The sequence below is a fragment of the Malus domestica genome, chromosome 01 (assembly GCF_042453785.1).
Source record: "Malus domestica chromosome 01, GDT2T_hap1".
Lineage (NCBI taxonomy): Eukaryota > Viridiplantae > Streptophyta > Magnoliopsida > Rosales > Rosaceae > Malus > Malus domestica.
This window is the reverse complement of record NC_091661.1, coordinates 29,115,285-29,132,790: the sequence shown is the minus strand read 5'-3', so window position 1 is coordinate 29,132,790 and position 17,506 is coordinate 29,115,285. Positions and strand designations below refer to the sequence as shown.

The following is a 17,506-nucleotide window of genomic DNA, read 5'->3' as shown; positions in this document are numbered from 1 at the left end:
ATTAGAGAGGGCAAAGATGAAGGTGTGTGAATTGTACCCCAATATCCAGCCAATTTATCAGCATTGAAAGCTAAAGATAAGAAATGTCACATAGATAAGAATCCTATCTAAAATTTACACAACCAATTACATCTCGACGCGTGGCACTCGAAATCTTATCTGAAAAATTATTTACATTACATAAAGATAAGAAATCTGAAGAGTTATTCACGTTAGCGACATGTGTCACTCAAAATCCTATCCAAAAAATTATTGAGATTATACAAAGATAAGAAATCCGAAGGTTTATTCATTTGGCGACAAATGACACTCAAAATGTGTCTGAAAATGTTATTTTAATAGATAGTTTAATTTAAGTAATCATATTAATTCAATTAAAATAATAAATTATGTTTGGCCTATGACTATTTTGCCCCCTCGGTTGAAGATGATTTTTTGTCAATGTGTTATGTTTGGCCTATGACCCTTTAGCCTCCTAGGTTAGAGATAATATAAAATATGACATGACACTGTTTATTAAAATATAATTTCTTACATGACTTTAGGGTTAAAGAAATCCCTTTGGTACTCATTCGGTTGAAAATAGCCTAAGGGGGTGTCGATGTCAATGAAGGGATGTAAGAATCTGCATATAGAAAATGTACCTAATTTCAGATTAATGAATGTTACTTTTCGATAAAAAAAAGAGAAAAGAACATGTACCTAATTAATCATATGCTTAAAAATATCTACGGATAAATCTTTTTAGGTATTAAAAATAAGAATTTTAAAGAAAAGTTTCCGGTACTGTTTATTTTAACGAAAAATCATAGTTTTACACTAAAAAGTTAATCCTATTACTATTCACTTTACCCTTTATTTTATCTTTATCGTTAAAACTCAAATTTTCAAACACTTTTCATTAGTTTTTCTATTAAAAATTCTTCTTTTGTGCAAGAAAACAAAAGAAAATCACAATTATTAGTCACCTGCAACTTAGTCATAATTAAGGGTTCGCAGACATCGATGAGCTGAACATATCTTAGTAGTAATTAAGAGTTCCAGACATCCATATCTTAGTAGTAATTAAGAGTTTTAGACATCGATGAGCTGAACATATCTTAGTAGTAATTAAGAGTTTTAGACATCGATGAGCTGAACACATCTTAGTAGTACTCGTACAAGCAATCAAATAAAGCCCACACTGTTGCAGCTGCTCCCTCCCACCCTTGATCAGTAGTTTCCTTTTTCTTGGGGAACTGGTACACATCCATGTTCTCTACATCCATTTTTATGGTACGTTCAAGCATCATCAACATTTTTTTTACCAAATCAACTACGTATTTATTAAATAAAATTCAACAGTATATATCAAAGATGTACAAAATATCAAACATAGATGCAATAGTAGCAAATCGAAAATGCAAAACTAAAGTGAACAAAACCACACAAACAATGAGAAAAAAAAATCACATTAGTATAATCCGCATTTAAGCCATGCAGTTAAAAACAACCAAAATCCTATATCCTAATTAAAGATATTAATTAAAAGGTTTGTGCAATTAACTGGAAATAAGGAAATGCTTACCATATGTGTAATTGTAAGGTAGGTTCTTCACATGCAACGTGATTGGCATTTGAAGGTCCTACTTCTTGAAGCTAGAATTTCAACAATATTCCATACACCAAAAATAGAAAAAAGTAGCCATTAGATGTGGATCCAAAAAGTAGGACCTTCAAAAGCCATTAGATGGTGGGGGAAAGAAATTCAAGAATATACACTATAAAGTACCTCACGTTTAAGCTGTTTATTAACCCCTGCAAAATCGTTCTCCTATCAATTTATTCAAAAAAATTATCATACCACGTCAACTAGTTATTAGCTAGAATGGGAGAAAAATGAGAGGAAGTTTTCACGTAATTTTGTTGAGGTAACTCGTCCAACATATAATGGCCTCGTTCATATTAGAAGATTTTCTATTGTATAACCGATTCTTTACACTACTAGAAAACCCGCTTATAAATAGAATCACATCTCTTAGCACTTATATTAGAATTGTTTTCTTGTAGGTACACTCTCATTTTGAAATGTATCCACAAATTTACATTTATGTTAAAGTATATCTTATCAATGTGACGAGTTTTGTGTACCTAAATAACGTTATTATTGTTCTAACAAATGTTTAAACCTTTCATCGCCCTTCTAAACTTGTAAAGTACGTCGAACATATCTAGTCCACTTTAAGGAATTGCATGCACGTAGTTTTGACCAAATTTCAAGACAGAAGAACGAGAAGAAATATTTAATCGTAATAATGTTAAAAAATCAACTTCAACATGATTAGGGATCAGGGACACAAAATCGCATATGATAGGAAGACCCTGGGATGCATGGTATATGCTAGCAATACATATATACTTTTACCTTTGTGCGCAGTTCTTCTAGTTGATTAAACATCATCCGCGTCTACATATACAAAAGCAGAAGGATAAAAAAAAGGTAATGTTGAAACAATAACAATATAAAATATAAGGTGATGCTTATATGTATAGCTTAATCAAGATCAATACAGAATAGGGTCTATATATGGAGTTGATCAAGAAACACAGAAGAAAAATCAATAATGTACGATACACATAATTTATGACACTTGTTGATTGTGAAACATATTATACTCGTAATTATATAGTGTGATCATTGTAAAAAGAAATTTGAGATTTCACTATAAAACTAATTGACAAATAGGAAATAGTTCAACTACTTATAAGTACATGCTTGGTCTCTCTTTTTTCTCGATGTGAGATTCATATTCTCAACATTCTACACTTCTTTTTAATTCTTGGTAAAAAATTTAAAGGTGTCTTTACCCTTCAAAAGAATTAACTTTGAAAATATTATCATTTTCCGTCCTTCTAGCTAGATGGTAATTTTTGCGAGTGATCAGCCATTGGTCGATGAAGGCAATCGAGATGCCATGATCAATCAGGTAAAATACTTCTGAATCTTTAATTATAAACATATATAACATGTGAGAGACTGCAAATTAAGAAACATGAGCTAGTTTTGTCTCTGTGTGCGTGTGTGTACACCTTTTCTTGTCTAGCTTTTGAGAGAGTTCTGTCAAGTCGTTTCTCAAGAACAAGCAGTTCTTTAAGGCGAAGCTGTTGCAGATCTTCTCCAAGCAAATGCCTAAATATGTGAGACTAAGAATTGATTGTATGTTTGATAAAATGGCACAAAAGAAAAATCATATGATTGATTAATAAGTGAATTATTATATTTTATATATACCTCTGTGAACGTTGAAGAGACTCGTGTTTGACCTTTAATCTTGAGACCTCTTGGCATATGTTCTGCATTAAAAAAGTCGATTAAGAAAATATTCATCACATCAAGAAAAGAATGCCTCTCATTCAACAACACTACAACAAAAAGGAGCACTAGCTACTGATAGTGTGCAGTAGGATCAAGCTTCAGTCCTTAATAAGTTTTTTGAAAAAAAAAATAGCTTATTAAAAAATTTGAAACATTAAATATGGTTGGTAAAACAAAAAAAAAAGTTTATTTAAAAAATTGCTGTTAATGACAGTATAAAAACATAAAAAATAGAAGCAAAGTTTACCATGCTTCCAAAAAAGTATTTTTTTTTCAATCCAAGGATAGTGAATAGTGCTTGTTTAATGAAAATTTCAAATGGCAAGTATGTTGTCACACCCTAGTCCTAGGGTCGGTGGAAAAATTAATCCCACCCTCGGCGCGTGAGTAAAAATAAAATAAAAAGAAAAACTAAACTTCTCTTTTTCAAATAACTCCAAAATCCATATAGGGTGTACAAAAATAATAAAAAAAACTCTTAAATATCTCGTCTAACACAACCTTAGCTTGTCTACCCTTTGTTAATTTTGTATCGAACATGCAAGGTCTACAATGTATAAGGTCAGCGAAGCCACAACTCAATAGGGACATAAATGTTATCAAGAATTATTATCAGGGCTAAACCGAGTGTCATGAAAAAAGTAATCAATTATAACATGTTTATCATTAATCACAATTTAACTAATAAACCATGAATGGAGCTTAACTTCAATTACCCAACCCGTTAATTTATATAATAAAACACGCAGACTTGCATGTCTCATACCGCATTTTATCACTGCAGCGGTGGTATGTATGCTCTATTATACAAGCTAACCCCGTAACTCAATCATCCTAGTTCCCCTTTTGTTAGTCATATTGTTCTTCTCTTGGTGGCCAAGATCCCCACTACTTCATACCATTCCTATAATTTCACTTTTGCCACCCTTGCTGGTACATACGAGAGTCGAACTCAACCACACAAAAGAATATTTTCATTTCCATATCCCAATCTCAAAGCACAACATAAGTTTTCAACACCCGTCAAACTCATGTTTTTGCCAAGGAGAAAATTAATGATGAGTTCCAAGGCCAGTTCCAATGTAAAATCCATCGGAACCAATGTTGATGCCAATGCTAAATTCCAATTATGTGAAAGTGAATTAGGGCTGGGTGCGGGTCAAGTTGGGTTCATTTTGGGTAGATTGGACTTGATTTTATTTAATTTTTTTTTTTTGTAACGAGTTCGAGTCATTATGGGCTATGTATTTTTGTTAGTGAAATTGGCTCAATTAGATCCATTTGGTATGATCAGACTCCTACAAGTCGAACGAATCTATTTTCAATCATATGTCGTATAACAAAACAACAATATAAAACAATATTTATGTGTTTCCATTACAAAAGAATTACGTCTAACAAAGTTAATACCAATAAATGTTCTAAAGGGACTCTTAAGACTCTTTGTTTGAAGAAGTTCGATTATTGTTTTACTTCATAGGGTTAGATAGATATAAAATTATGGATCATGAACTTCTTTGTGGATCACTAATAAAATGACAAGTGCTAAGACAACCCTAAAATGGTCCAAGCCGGGTTAACCATACATAAAAAATATGAACTTGTTTTTAGACAAACGGAGTCTAACTCAGATCGTTTTGAAATTAAAAGTAAGAACTAGATGACTTTACATCGGGCCAGATAATATGGTCTAGATCCACGGGTCTAAAGACCCATATGCCCACCCTATTGTGCACTTTCAAAAATAAAATAAAAATTTGACAATGCCAATTTCAAACCAATAAACAAACTAGTGTTAATTCACTTAATTGAAGATGACACGGGTTGACATCCATCCTAGACCAGGCACACGCGCCCAATGTCTGTCAAAACCAAGTACCACCGTCTGTTTCCGCAGTTGACTACCATCCTAAATCAAGCATGAGTTGACCACGTTTGTCCAACCAATTCCTTTTTCCTTTTTTCTTCCGAAACAACTTGAAAAACTCTACCAAATAAAAAACAGAAAGAAACCGCAATGAAAACTGACTATTTTTCCCAACTAGAACTAGAGACACCCAAAAAAAGGTGAAGTGAAAGAGATGAAGAAACGATAAACAAACCGATAAAGCAAACAAGGCCGATTGAACATATAGGCTGTATAACTCAGTCAGTAGACGCTCATACCACCACCAGCACATGCAAACACAGAAATGCAAATAGAATTGTGATAAAGCTCGGAAATTATGAAATGTCACCTGTGTTTCGTTCTCAGCAACATTGTCCTGTGAGGAATAGCAACTTTGACGGTACTGCTCAAGGATTTTGTTCATGCTGATCAAAGAAGGAAAACAGTCAAACATTTTATACTTATAAATTAGAGGCAATATATAACTACAGATACAGAAAACTGAGTGCGGGATGAAAGATGAAATCAGATTGAATAGATCAATTGATGTGCGTGCGCACGCTATGAAACTTCAGCTGTTAAGAGAAAAACTGAGGAATTTTTCCTCATAGGGAAAGATTTAGATGTTGAGTTTTATCACACTTTTACAAATTTACTTTCTTCCATTAGCTACACATATTACGCACTTACCAGTCTACTATGCGTGCCATTAGCTAAACAAATTTACTTTCTCCCATTAGCTAAATGGGAGAAAATACATAATAAATTTCGATAAATACATAATTGGTTCCGCATAAAATTAAACTTCTATAAGTTATTACCTATGGGACCAAGGAAATTTATTAATTTAGCTCAATATTAAATAATTGATAAATTAATACGAATTAATCAAGACATCTCGTATTTTCAGCAATATTGTACTTTGTATTTTGTTTCACGTTTACGAACTATCAATTCTATTTATTTATTTAACCAAATAAAATTCATGAATCAACTTGTTTTCCCCAGAAATAGATTTTAAATTGTTTGATGTAATATATTATTGTATTTTATGAACATTTAATCGAGCAAAAATCTATTTAAACAAACAAAAGTCATAGTAATAGAAAAATTATTAATTTATATATTACGTGAGTATGAATTTTTTTTATGATGTACTATCTTATAACTTTAGCGAATTTTCAATTTAGCATGTTCTTCCCAAGTCGGGGCCAACAGAAAATATTAATTAATAGAGGTTGTTAATTTATCTGGTATTAGATTATTGAGGTTCTACCGTATTATATTTGTAGTTGGAGGAGCGATTATGATCAATGATGTTCAATTTAAAAAATTAATTAATTAAAGGCATTTTAAGGAATTTTTGCTAACTTAATCAACCAGTTTGACCATGATGTTAGTAGCAACCACCCACAATTTTTTTTTGAAAACTTACACACACACACACACATTCATCTACATGTTTATGTATAAAAAAAAAGGAAACACTCTTTATTATTCCTGCAAGAAATTAAATTAGAAAAAAGGTAATTAATTAACAGAACTTGAGCTGCTAAAACCATAACATTAATATTGAAACAAATAATAGGAAACACTCTTGATTCTTGAATTCCTCTCTCTTTCTCTCAGCGTTTTTATGTCTTGAAGCTTAGAAATAGAGAGAGACAAACCCTAGATATAAATTCCCAAAAGAAAGACCTGAGAGCATAGACAAAGACTCAAAAATAAAAATAAATAGAAAAAAAACCCAGGACGATCAACAGTACCTACAGTCAGAGAAATACAAGTACACGTTAAGATGCATCGGAGAAGCATACAGGCCCTCTATACGAAGTCTCCCCACAAATCCAATAAGAAGAAAGAAATAATATAGTTCATATGTAGAATTTACATATGTTAACCAAAAAGCAAACCAATTATACGATGACTTATAATGTAATATTTATATTATAAGCAAACAAATTACAAACAAACAAATATATATGGATCGAGTTTCTTCCTATGCATCACTTCTCTATGTTTGGTAATTACTTACATACATATATACATATAACATATATGTGTATGTGATAAATTTTAGGAATTGAAGAAATTAAAACAAACCCACATTTTTAGGGTTTTTTTTATAAAAAGTTTAGAACAAGGAAACCCTTAATAACATATACATATAATAAATCGAGAGAGAGAGAGAGAGAGAGAGAGAGAGAGAGACGGAGGGAGGGAGGGAGGATATAACTCGGTGCTGCAGAACTCATAGAGCTTCCCACGGCTGGAGTAGATGATAACTGCAACTTGGGCATCACAAAGCACAGAGAGCTCATGAGCTTTCTTGCGCAGACCGTTCCTGCGTTTTGTGAAGGTCACCTGACGGTTGATATTGTTCTTTATTCTCTCCATAACCACTCTCCCTCTCCCCATTCTCTCTCTCTCTCTCTCTCTCTCTCTCTGTAAAACTAGTAGTACAATGCAATAACACCAGCAAAACCAGAGACTATAAGAAACCAAACTTTGTTAATTGCCATTATAATTTGTGGTCACTTTATGAGGGAGGCAGATACTATACTCTTCTTCTCTTTTATTTGTACGGTTACAGTTAAATCACGTTAACATTTTATATTCTTATTGCTTTTTGTCTTATTATCTTTATAAAAAAATTAATATAAAAAATTGATATGACTTAATCGTGACCGCACACTACAAAAGAAGATAGAAAAAGATATGGTAAAAAGAGGGCAGACAATCTGCCTTTTATGAGAGACCGAGAAAGTGAGAGTTAGTGAGAGAGGAGAATGATGACAAATTAAAGGACACGCGTCGGACTCTGTACATGGGCTTTTGCATTTCTCAGTGCTAGAACAGTGTAAAAATGGCCTACCATTGTACAATTTTACTGTATCCCAAAAGGGAGTGGTCAGGTGTGGCTCCAGGGCCATCACCGGCAACCCTATTGTACAGTATTACTGGTAAAGCCGAACCTAATTTATTTTAACACCCTGTAAGGCCGTCAACGGCAACCCTAGTGTACAGTAATACTGGTGAAGTCGAACCTAATTTACTTTAACACCCTGCAGCAGGATCTCGACACGTAGTATCCTAAATGGTTGACCGCACGAGAAGTTTTGCATTTTGGCCTGTGGGCAACTGAGCATTAGTTTCATTGTTAATTGCTTTATATGTTAACTTTTTCTTCCATTAGTGGCAATTCTTTTTGTACAAGCTTTAAGTGGTGGCTAAATTAAGGTTTAAAATGTCAGTATGAATCATGTGTGTTTATTTCTAAGGCCTAATAGAATAAACAGTCATCATAATAATAAGGTAATCGGAAAATTGCTCCGGTGGTAAACAATAAGGATTTAAACTCTTATAGTATAGTTTGTCAGCAAATTTAGTCAAAAGCAATTTTTCTATTAAATATCTGATAAATGCAAAGGTAAAAAATGTACTTTAACTGTGCACCTTCTTCTTTCTTGTCTCTCTACTCTCTCTTTGTATATGCACTTTCTTCAATCTCGTGGTGACAGAAAATCTCAAGCACACTCCAATTTGTGTTCCTTTTGATTGCGAGTCCTTATTTTTCTTACATCGGCTCATATCCCTTTGATTTTCTACGAACCTTATTAGCTTCACATGTGTATCCAACTACGAGGTCTGGATTCGTCGAAATATTTAGAAATCGTGCCTTTCGAGTTTTGTATGCATACATCAGATTGGTTAGAGTCCAATCTAACTTGAATCTAATTGTTTCCTATACTCTGCATATAGTCTAATATCTTAATGGATATGGTGTTTGGTTTATACCTACCATCATCAGTTCCGGGTTCAAAACTTCCTCTCAAATTATTGTAATAGTTTTGAAACCCTCCCTCCCCTTAATAATAATAATATTTATAAAAAAAATTTATTTGTTCCCTATTTGTTTCAAATATTTATTTTGGATGAAAAAGTAGGAAATTTGGCTGTATCAAGGTTGGGAATTGGCCGGTTAGAAAACCCACGAAAATGGTTGGAGATAGACAAATAGGATAGAAAGAAGGTGAAGATATAAATTACAGAGAGATGAAGAGAGATGTGAAAAGATAGAAAGAGTAAGGTAAAATATATTTTTATCCTAAATATGTAACTGAAATCTCACAATTAGAGTAAATTTGCTAACAGACTACACCACCAAAGTTTAAAGCCTAATTTTTTATTATTTTTTTATCATGGTAACAATCTTCCGATTACTTTATCACCACAAGGATAATGTATCCGTATATGCTTGTTCTTAATTCTTTTTTACATAGAATTAATTAATCAAATTACACCACAAAAATAAAACATTTTAAACTCGATATTTAAAAATAGAAAAAGCTTTGCTGACTTTGTAACGAGTGAATGACAATAAAGTAATTTCATAACTAATAGCCAGCCCAACTCGATTTTGTTAGATTTCTTGGGTATGTTCTGCCTACGTTCTTTTCTACAATGCAATTTCGGTATCAATAGGTACACTTACTATATTTCGAATGAGTACCCTTTTTCCAGTCACATAATGTAAACATTACCTTGGTCTTGATTGAAATTTTGAGGCCTTCTGTTACGTGACTAATAACTTGGCTTCCGATGTATTGGCCCTTGATTCGAGTTGCTGGATGCTGGATACCCCTCCACACCAATTTGGGCCATTTGCTTTGGAAGACTTGTCTCTAGACCCATAGGTTACTTGTGTTTTAGACCTTGCATCCTATTGTTGGGATCAGGATCTCTCCTGAGCAAATGGAGAGGATCCTCCTGACCGGGCCCATCGGGCCGTTCAAAATTTATCCAACGGCTACAAATAGGAGGCTCCACTAAAAGTTATAATAATTGTAGCCGTTGGATAAATTTTGAACGGCCCGATGGACCCAGTCAGGAAGATCCTCTCCATTTGCTCAGGAGAGGATCCTTATCCCTATTGTTGGACATTAGAAATACTAAAAAAGCTTTTATCCAATTTTTTTCTTTAAAACAACGATATATTAAGTGTTAACGCTTAGTTTTTGACTTTTTGGAAATATTTTAGCTAATGAATTAGTAGTAGTTGTTCTTGTTTCTTTGGTACCTTCAGTAGTTCATATACCTGCCATGTTTCTCGGATTATTTACAAGTGGTAATCAAGCTCTTATTTTTGCAATCTTAACTGCGGATACAAAAAAGGTGAAGAAACAATTAATTTTAAACTCGTCATTTACGAGATTCAAATATAAAATATTTTACTTACAAGTCCAGAAAAATAGATATAGTGTAAATGGCGAAAAAACTTGATTTTTGTTGTGGTTCCAAATCGGAAATATCCTTTCTACAAGGGTATATGCTAGTGGCTGTCACAATCTAAAACTGTGAAAGTGATTACATCCTTCATTTATACCTTAGCCTGAATATTAAATTTACACCTCCATATTCATTATGTACCATAAAATAGGATATGCTATTCACACACTCATTTTTACTTTTTATAAACCTCTTGTTAATTTCTGTCATTTAATATTTTTCAATTCATCTGATCCGACAGACGAAAATTAGAAGAATGTTTGAAATGTTAAAAAGAGTGTGTGAATATCGCATCCCTAAAATATACATATTAGAGCATCTTTAAAAGAGTTACCAAAACTTTTCTTTAAAAGTGTTACTTCGCTAACTCAATTGGCACATTTATACTAAAATTTGTCATTCCAACCTACACTTCACATCTAACTCTTAAAATTTTATCTTTCAATCTAAAATATTAATATCTTAATTTCATCTTATCTTATGGAATAAAATATATTCCGTGATCCAATTTACTAACTTTAAAAAGTAGCAATTGAGAATTCTTTAATTTACTATTTGAGTTGCTACCTTGATTGGAAATGCGTTTTTCTTACATAGCACAAAAAAATCTAATTTTTCTATCCAATTGCTACTTCTCTTAGAGACGCTATTATATATAACTCGAAAAAGTGATCAAATTTTCCTGAGAAAACATGGAAGAGAAATTTTTCAGTGTTGGAATACCACTCGTAAACCAAGTTTCATAATAAAATTTGTAAAATTTTTATAAATTTTTAACTAATTATATTATTACATTTGTAACGTATACTCGGCACATTAAAAAATCTGAAAAAGCAATTCCACACTTCAACTTCACATGATGACACAACTCTCTAGATAAGTGTTTCCGAACGTACATGTGGCAACCATGGATTTTCCAAACTTGTTTGAATCTGTCAGCATTCAGAGACTTAAATCTTCCCCAACATCTTCCACTCTCTCTCTCTCTACCCTCTGCAACACAAACTCAAGAAAAATGGCACTTTCTCTCAGATTACACAACCTTCTCTCCCCGACCTTCAGACCCAAACCACCACCATCATCAAAGGCCACTCTGTCTCCTCCTAACCAATCTCTCTCTCTCCTCTCCTCCTCTCCCCTTCCGCACCTCCTACTCAAAGCCTCACACTCCCTCACTATTAGAGCCGCTTCCTCCTCCTCTTCTTCCCCAACCACGGTTGCTGATCCACAGGGCATCAAGGTATCTGACTCAGTTGTATATTAGACATTAATTTCTATGTGTGTCTTGCATTATGTGTGTGTATATATGTATGAATGTGTTTTTCTCTGTCAATCTGTATTGGTTTTGAATTCTGGGTTGATTCAACAAATGGGGTTTCTTTTTATTTCAGATTAATTTGGTTCCCACCAAACCAATTGAAGGTCAGAAGACTGGAACCAGTGGTCTCCGAAAAAAGGTTGGTTATTGAATATTTGATGCCGTTTTGTTCATTTGAGTGGACTTTCTGTAATCTGAAGGGTGCTAAATTGAACACCTTTTTTTCCTACATTGTGTTTGCAAATCAAATATATAATTGAAGGCTGATTCTTATTTTTCCGAAAATTATAATCCGATTTGTAGGTGAAAGTTTTTCAGCAAGAAAATTACCTTGCAAATTGGATTCAGGTATGAATACTTGCACTTATTCAGGGTATTGAATTCATCTTTGCTTTTACTGCATTGTGGTTTTGAATGTCATTTAGATTTTTCTGGTGTATAGGCTTTATTTGATTCTTTGCCGTCTGAGGATTACAAGAATGGGGTATTAGTGTTAGGAGGTGATGGTCGTTACTTTAATCGTGAAGCTGCGCAGGTTCTTTTTCGACGTTTCATCCTTTATTTTCATAAACAATCGAACCTGTATTAAAATTTTTGTGTTTGCTTTACTTTCTTCTGTTTCCGTTGATTCTAGAAATCCTACTTCTCCACAAAAAAAAAAAAAAAAAAAAAAAAAAAAAGAAAAAGAAATCCTACTTCCCCTGTTAGTGATAATCTTTGTGGATGTACAATGCAGATTATTATCAAAATTGCCGCAGGGAACGGTGTTGGGAAAATTTTGGTTGGCAAGTAAGTGTATTGGTTGGCTGATATTTCCAGTGGTAGTGCCTTCATATGCTTGTTTTAATCTTGTGATTCTTATTTTTACTCTTCTACGTAATGCATTTTGGCTTTAAATATACGAGTTGATGATGAGCTTTTGTTGATGCAGGGAAGGAATTTTGTCAACACCTGCCGTTTCTGCAGTAATCAGAAAGAAGAAGGCAAGCTAGTGCTGCTTGATTTTTCTGTACTTCGGCATCTTGACACATCGTGTTTAATTGGATTTATTTTTCCTTTATCTTGTTACTAATTAATCAATTATTTTATAGGCCAATGGGGGATTTATTATGAGTGCAAGCCACAATCCTGGTGGACCTGATTATGATTGGGGTATTAAGGTGAGTTCTTATGCATACATAATTTAAAGAATGGATGGTGTATTGTAATATGATAGGATCTAGTCTTCGAAGTTTCCATGTTTCAACTATTTTTTCTTGAATTTCTTTTGGTTTTGTGTTTATGCATTGCAATTTCTCCAAATCCACTACTTCATCATATCTGACTCGTGTTCACATTCCAGTTTAATTACAACAGTGGTCAACCTGCACCCGAGTCCATCACAGATAAGATTTACGGAAACACTCTTTCTGTAAGTATCTGGTTTTATGTGCATGTTTGCTTCACTTCCTATCGTGCTATTTGTACTTGTTGAGTGTTGTGCGGTTTTTCTTTGCTTTCATTTCTTCATATAGAGTTCAATATAGCAAAAGCTGTAGTATTCAACACTAACAATTACTTTGGAAAAACAGCTGATTGCCGGATAACAATCTCCAGCAGGAGAAGTTTTGACTCTAATATAGAGTGTTGAAGCATAAGCTCAAAACTTAGAACTTTGCATCGAATTTCATGTGTTTCTAATTTCCTACTGTACTTTTCTCTATTTGATTTAAGTTTGAATCGTATAAGTACAATGCAGATCTCTGAAATAAAGGTAGCAGATATTGCTGATGTTGACCTATCTACTCTTGGAGTTGTAAAGTATGGGAACTTCAGTGTTGAAGTTGTAGATCCGGTTTCTGACTATTTGGAACTGTTGGAGGTGGGAAACAAAAATCATGCATTTTAGCATATTTAGATGAAAATTCATCCAGTTTTGAGACAATTAATTCTATATGGGATTTCGTGCAGAATGTATTTGACTTCCAGCTTATCAAGAGTCTTCTACAGTTAGACTTCAGGTATGTTAGTTGCCTTATACCAATGACTCTAACCGTATGCTAGTTTATAACTGCAAAGTTGTTGGTAATTAGGAAATACTTCCCATTCATTTGCCCCGTGCTTGGGTGTAAAATTTTCAAAATCATAGAGGGTATTATTTTCTTAATGACATGAACGTTTCAGGTTTATGTTTGATGCAATGCATGCTGTTACTGGTGCTTATGCAAAACCCATCTTTGTGGATAAGCTCGGAGCCAGTCCAGTACGTTAGATAAATATAGGACAACTTGAAAGTGATTATACTCTATATTATCTAATTTCTCTATTCATAATGAGAGATGTTTGGCATGCCGTGTGCAGGATTCAATTTCAAATGGAGTGCCTCTGGAGGATTTTGGTCATGGTCATCCAGATCCTAATCTTACGTAAGAGATTAGTAATTAAATTAATGTTACCTTCATATTATATGAGGCCATTGCTAATTTCGACTTATGTTGTCAAATAGATATGCCAAGGATTTGGTTGACATTCTGTATAGCGAAAATGGACCTGACTTTGGGGCTGCTAGTGATGGTATGTTAGATGACTAAAGAGGTAGAATTTGTGTGAATGACTTTATGACTAAAGAGCCATGCCGTTTGATTTAGCATGGAAATGCCAAAGTCATTCATTGTACAGCTTTTCTATGTAACTGCCGTTTAGAAGCTGGAATGGACGTACCATTTTCTCGAATAACAAAAACGTTTTCTCTTTTATTAGGGGATGGTGATAGAAACATGATTCTTGGTAGAAGCTTTTTTGTCACTCCTTCAGACTCTGTTGCAATTATTGCAGCCAATGCACAAGAAGCTATTCCATACTTCCGGGGTGGCCCCAAGGTCATGCACCCTTTGTTCCATCGTTCTTTGTTTGCAGTGTGGTTTTCCTGCAGAACAACAAGAGGTGACTTTTTTTTTCCCTTTAATTATTTAGGGATTAGCTCGATCCATGCCAACAAGTGGTGCACTCGATCGTGTTGCTGAAAAATTGAAGCTTCCTTTCTTTGAGGTTTAGTTCTCCTTAACTATTGTATTGATAAAAGACGTAGAATCATAATGTATTTGGTGCAGTGGTTTATTTCTACAAGACGCTTTTCAAGTAACATATGATGTACTTTCTTGGGCTCAGGTTCCCACTGGTTGGAAGTTCTTTGGTAATCTTATGGATGCTGGGAAGTTATCTATCTGCGGGGAAGAGAGTTTTGGAACAGGTTCTGATCACATCCGCGAGAAAGATGGCATATGGTATTTGTCTAAATCTATATTTTAGGGTGATCAGGGTGGTGCACATTTTGTCTGCATTAAAGAAGACTTCTCATATGTGGGCTGCTTATTAACAAAAGCTGTAATTCTCTGCTTAAGTTTGCCTTCATGGGGCATATCAAAACATTAGAAATACTCCTTTTCATTTTTAAACAGATTATTCTCCATTCGATCCCAATGAATTGTCACTTGTGGCGTTTTGAAAAAAAATTGTCACTTCTTATGTAAAATGACTCGAGTATTTACCAATGACAGGGCTGTTTTAGCTTGGCTTTCAATCATTGCATATCGAAACAAAGACAAAAAACGTGGGGAGAAGTTGGTCTCTGTCTCAGATGTTGTGAAGGAACACTGGGCAACCTATGGAAGAAATTTCTTTTCTCGATATGACTATGAAGTGAGCATCACAACTGCATTTAAACCATCCTTGCACAATCAAAGTCTATACTTCAGTTTCAGTCGTGAAACTTTGAGTATCCACAAACTGGATCGATTTGTATTTTATTGGGATTGGTGCAGTTTTTTAACTGGTGTAATCTTTACCCAGGAATGCGAGTCTGCAGGTGCCAGCAAAATGATAGATTATCTTCGAGAATTGATCTCTAGCAGCAGGACCGGTGACAAGTATGGTAAGTTTGGACCCTCTACTTCTCTTGATACTATCATGATCTTGGATGCTGAAAGTTATCATCCCATAGGAAATTACGTTCTCCAATTCGCTGATGACTTTACGTACACTGATCCTGTAAGTTCCTTTACATGCTTTCCTTCCTCCATCAAATTTGACTTAAAGCAAATGAATAGAGTTTGCTAGATCAACTTATTCTAATCTAATACAATTTTGCAGGTTGATGGAAGTGTGGCATCGAAGCAAGGTGTTCGGTTTGTTTTTACCGATGGATCAAGGATCATATATCGCTTATCAGTAATAAACTTTCTTTGTTTACTTTCGATAATGACTTATTTACACTTTAATCTTTAGGACTTAATCCTCATCAAAACGGAAGTAACTTACAAATTTCATATACTATATAGGGAACGGGTTCAGCAGGAGCAACTGTTCGAATTTACATAGAACAATATGAACCAGATGCCTCTAAACATGATGCGGATGCCCAAATGGCACTAAAGCCATTGATAGGTTAGTTTTTCTGTTGTTTCTATAACAAACCCTTACAGACATGGTTACTTATTATTCCTTTTCTTGTTACGCTTTAGATTTGGCGTTGTCTGTATCGAAGCTGAAGGAATTCACTGGAAAGGAGAAGCCCACAGTCATCACATGAGCACAATGACACCATGACCGGTCTCTTCTGTCAAAATGTTACCCTAAGATTTGCCGGAAGCAGCGCATTGTGACACAGATTCACCATGTTCAGTTTTGGTCTACGGTAGGCAGTCCCAGCTTTCTGGAAAAGAAACAAGGCCTGAAGATCCTTGTATAATATGTTGACGTATGTGGATGTGAGAATAAAGATACTGATTCCTCGGTTCAATAAGTGATGCCATTTCATTGTTTCTCTAAGAACTGATAGGTATTTATTTAAATGGATAGATAGATAGAGTCCACTATCTTCAAGTGCGTGGTGCGGTTAGAAAGTGCAGTTCCATGTTCCCCGTTTCTCGTACTATTTGTAGAGAACTAGAATAACGAAAGACAACAATCTCTTTACAAGAAAAAGACAATGATAGACAAAGTAAATTTTCATCAACCAAAACAGTCTGCTTCTACTTCTAGCAAGAATTACTGACTTATGCAGCTATGCTCGGTATTCTTTGGCCAAAAAATAAAAAATAAAAAAGGCCTAAAAATCTGAAAATGCAAATTAAAAAAATTGCAAAATAAAACCCCCCAGAAAGCTTAAATGACTACAAATAACGAGAGAGATTGTTCACTAACTCGTAATAAAAATGGAATGAATTGAATTGATGAGTTGGAATGGAAAGGAGTTAGAATTGAATTTCTGTTGAAGCTGTTTATAAGTGTGGTCAAATAAGGATTTAGAAAGATTTTAAAATTTTTTAGAATCCATGTGTAATCAAATAAGATTTTAAAAGACTTTAAAAATTCCATTCAAATACAAGGGTGGTCTATTAAAGGATTTTAAAAGATTTTAGAATCATGGTATAGTCAACTAAGATTTTAAAGGATTTTATAGGATCCATGCAAATCTAAATGTATTAAAACTTTTATAGATTTTTTTTTTGGAACTTTAACTAAAAGTTTTTGGTACTGTTCACTTTAACGAAAAAACCACATTTTTACACTAAAATGTCAATCATTGTACTATTTATTTTACTCTTTATTTTCTCTTTATCGTTAAAACTCAAAAATTTTAAACATTTTTCTTTAGTTTTCATTTTTTTTTATTTAT

At 33.8% G+C, this 17,506-nt stretch overlaps 2 protein-coding genes across 3 annotated transcripts; one reads left to right on the top strand and one right to left on the bottom strand.

Moving 5' to 3' along the window:
• Positions 1-1,006: 1,006 nt before the first annotated feature.
• Positions 1,007-7,773, bottom strand: LOC103406504 (agamous-like MADS-box protein MADS3). 2 transcript variants are annotated; one of them, XM_029103539.2, is made up of 8 exons: positions 7,480-7,748; positions 5,593-5,668; positions 3,272-3,333; positions 3,070-3,169; positions 2,405-2,446; positions 1,772-1,813; positions 1,568-1,638; positions 1,007-1,258 (listed from the first exon to the last, which is right to left on the bottom strand). In XM_029103539.2, coding segments are annotated over exons 1-8 (576 nt in total). In that variant the 5' UTR covers positions 7,662-7,748; the 3' UTR covers positions 1,007-1,257. The 2 variants fall into 2 exon arrangements, with proteins under 2 accessions (XP_028959372.1, XP_070682626.1); XM_070826525.1 differs by lacking the exon at positions 1,772-1,813 and having other exon boundaries at positions 7,480-7,773.
• Positions 7,774-11,361: 3,588 nt separating this feature from the next.
• LOC103439907 (phosphoglucomutase, chloroplastic-like) lies at positions 11,362-16,649 on the top strand. Its single transcript, XM_008378559.4, has 22 exons — positions 11,362-11,772; positions 11,924-11,989; positions 12,154-12,198; positions 12,293-12,385; positions 12,587-12,639; positions 12,782-12,833; positions 12,942-13,010; positions 13,193-13,261; positions 13,589-13,711; positions 13,801-13,850; positions 14,014-14,092; positions 14,191-14,255; positions 14,336-14,403; positions 14,590-14,708; positions 14,803-14,877; positions 14,998-15,113; positions 15,387-15,528; positions 15,679-15,760; positions 15,830-15,876; positions 15,979-16,056; positions 16,167-16,272; positions 16,350-16,649. The coding sequence occupies exons 1-22, from the start codon at positions 11,440-11,442 to the stop codon at positions 16,415-16,417; spliced, it is 1,998 nt and encodes a 665-aa protein (XP_008376781.3). The 5' UTR covers positions 11,362-11,439; the 3' UTR covers positions 16,418-16,649.
• Positions 16,650-17,506: the final 857 nt, after the last annotated feature.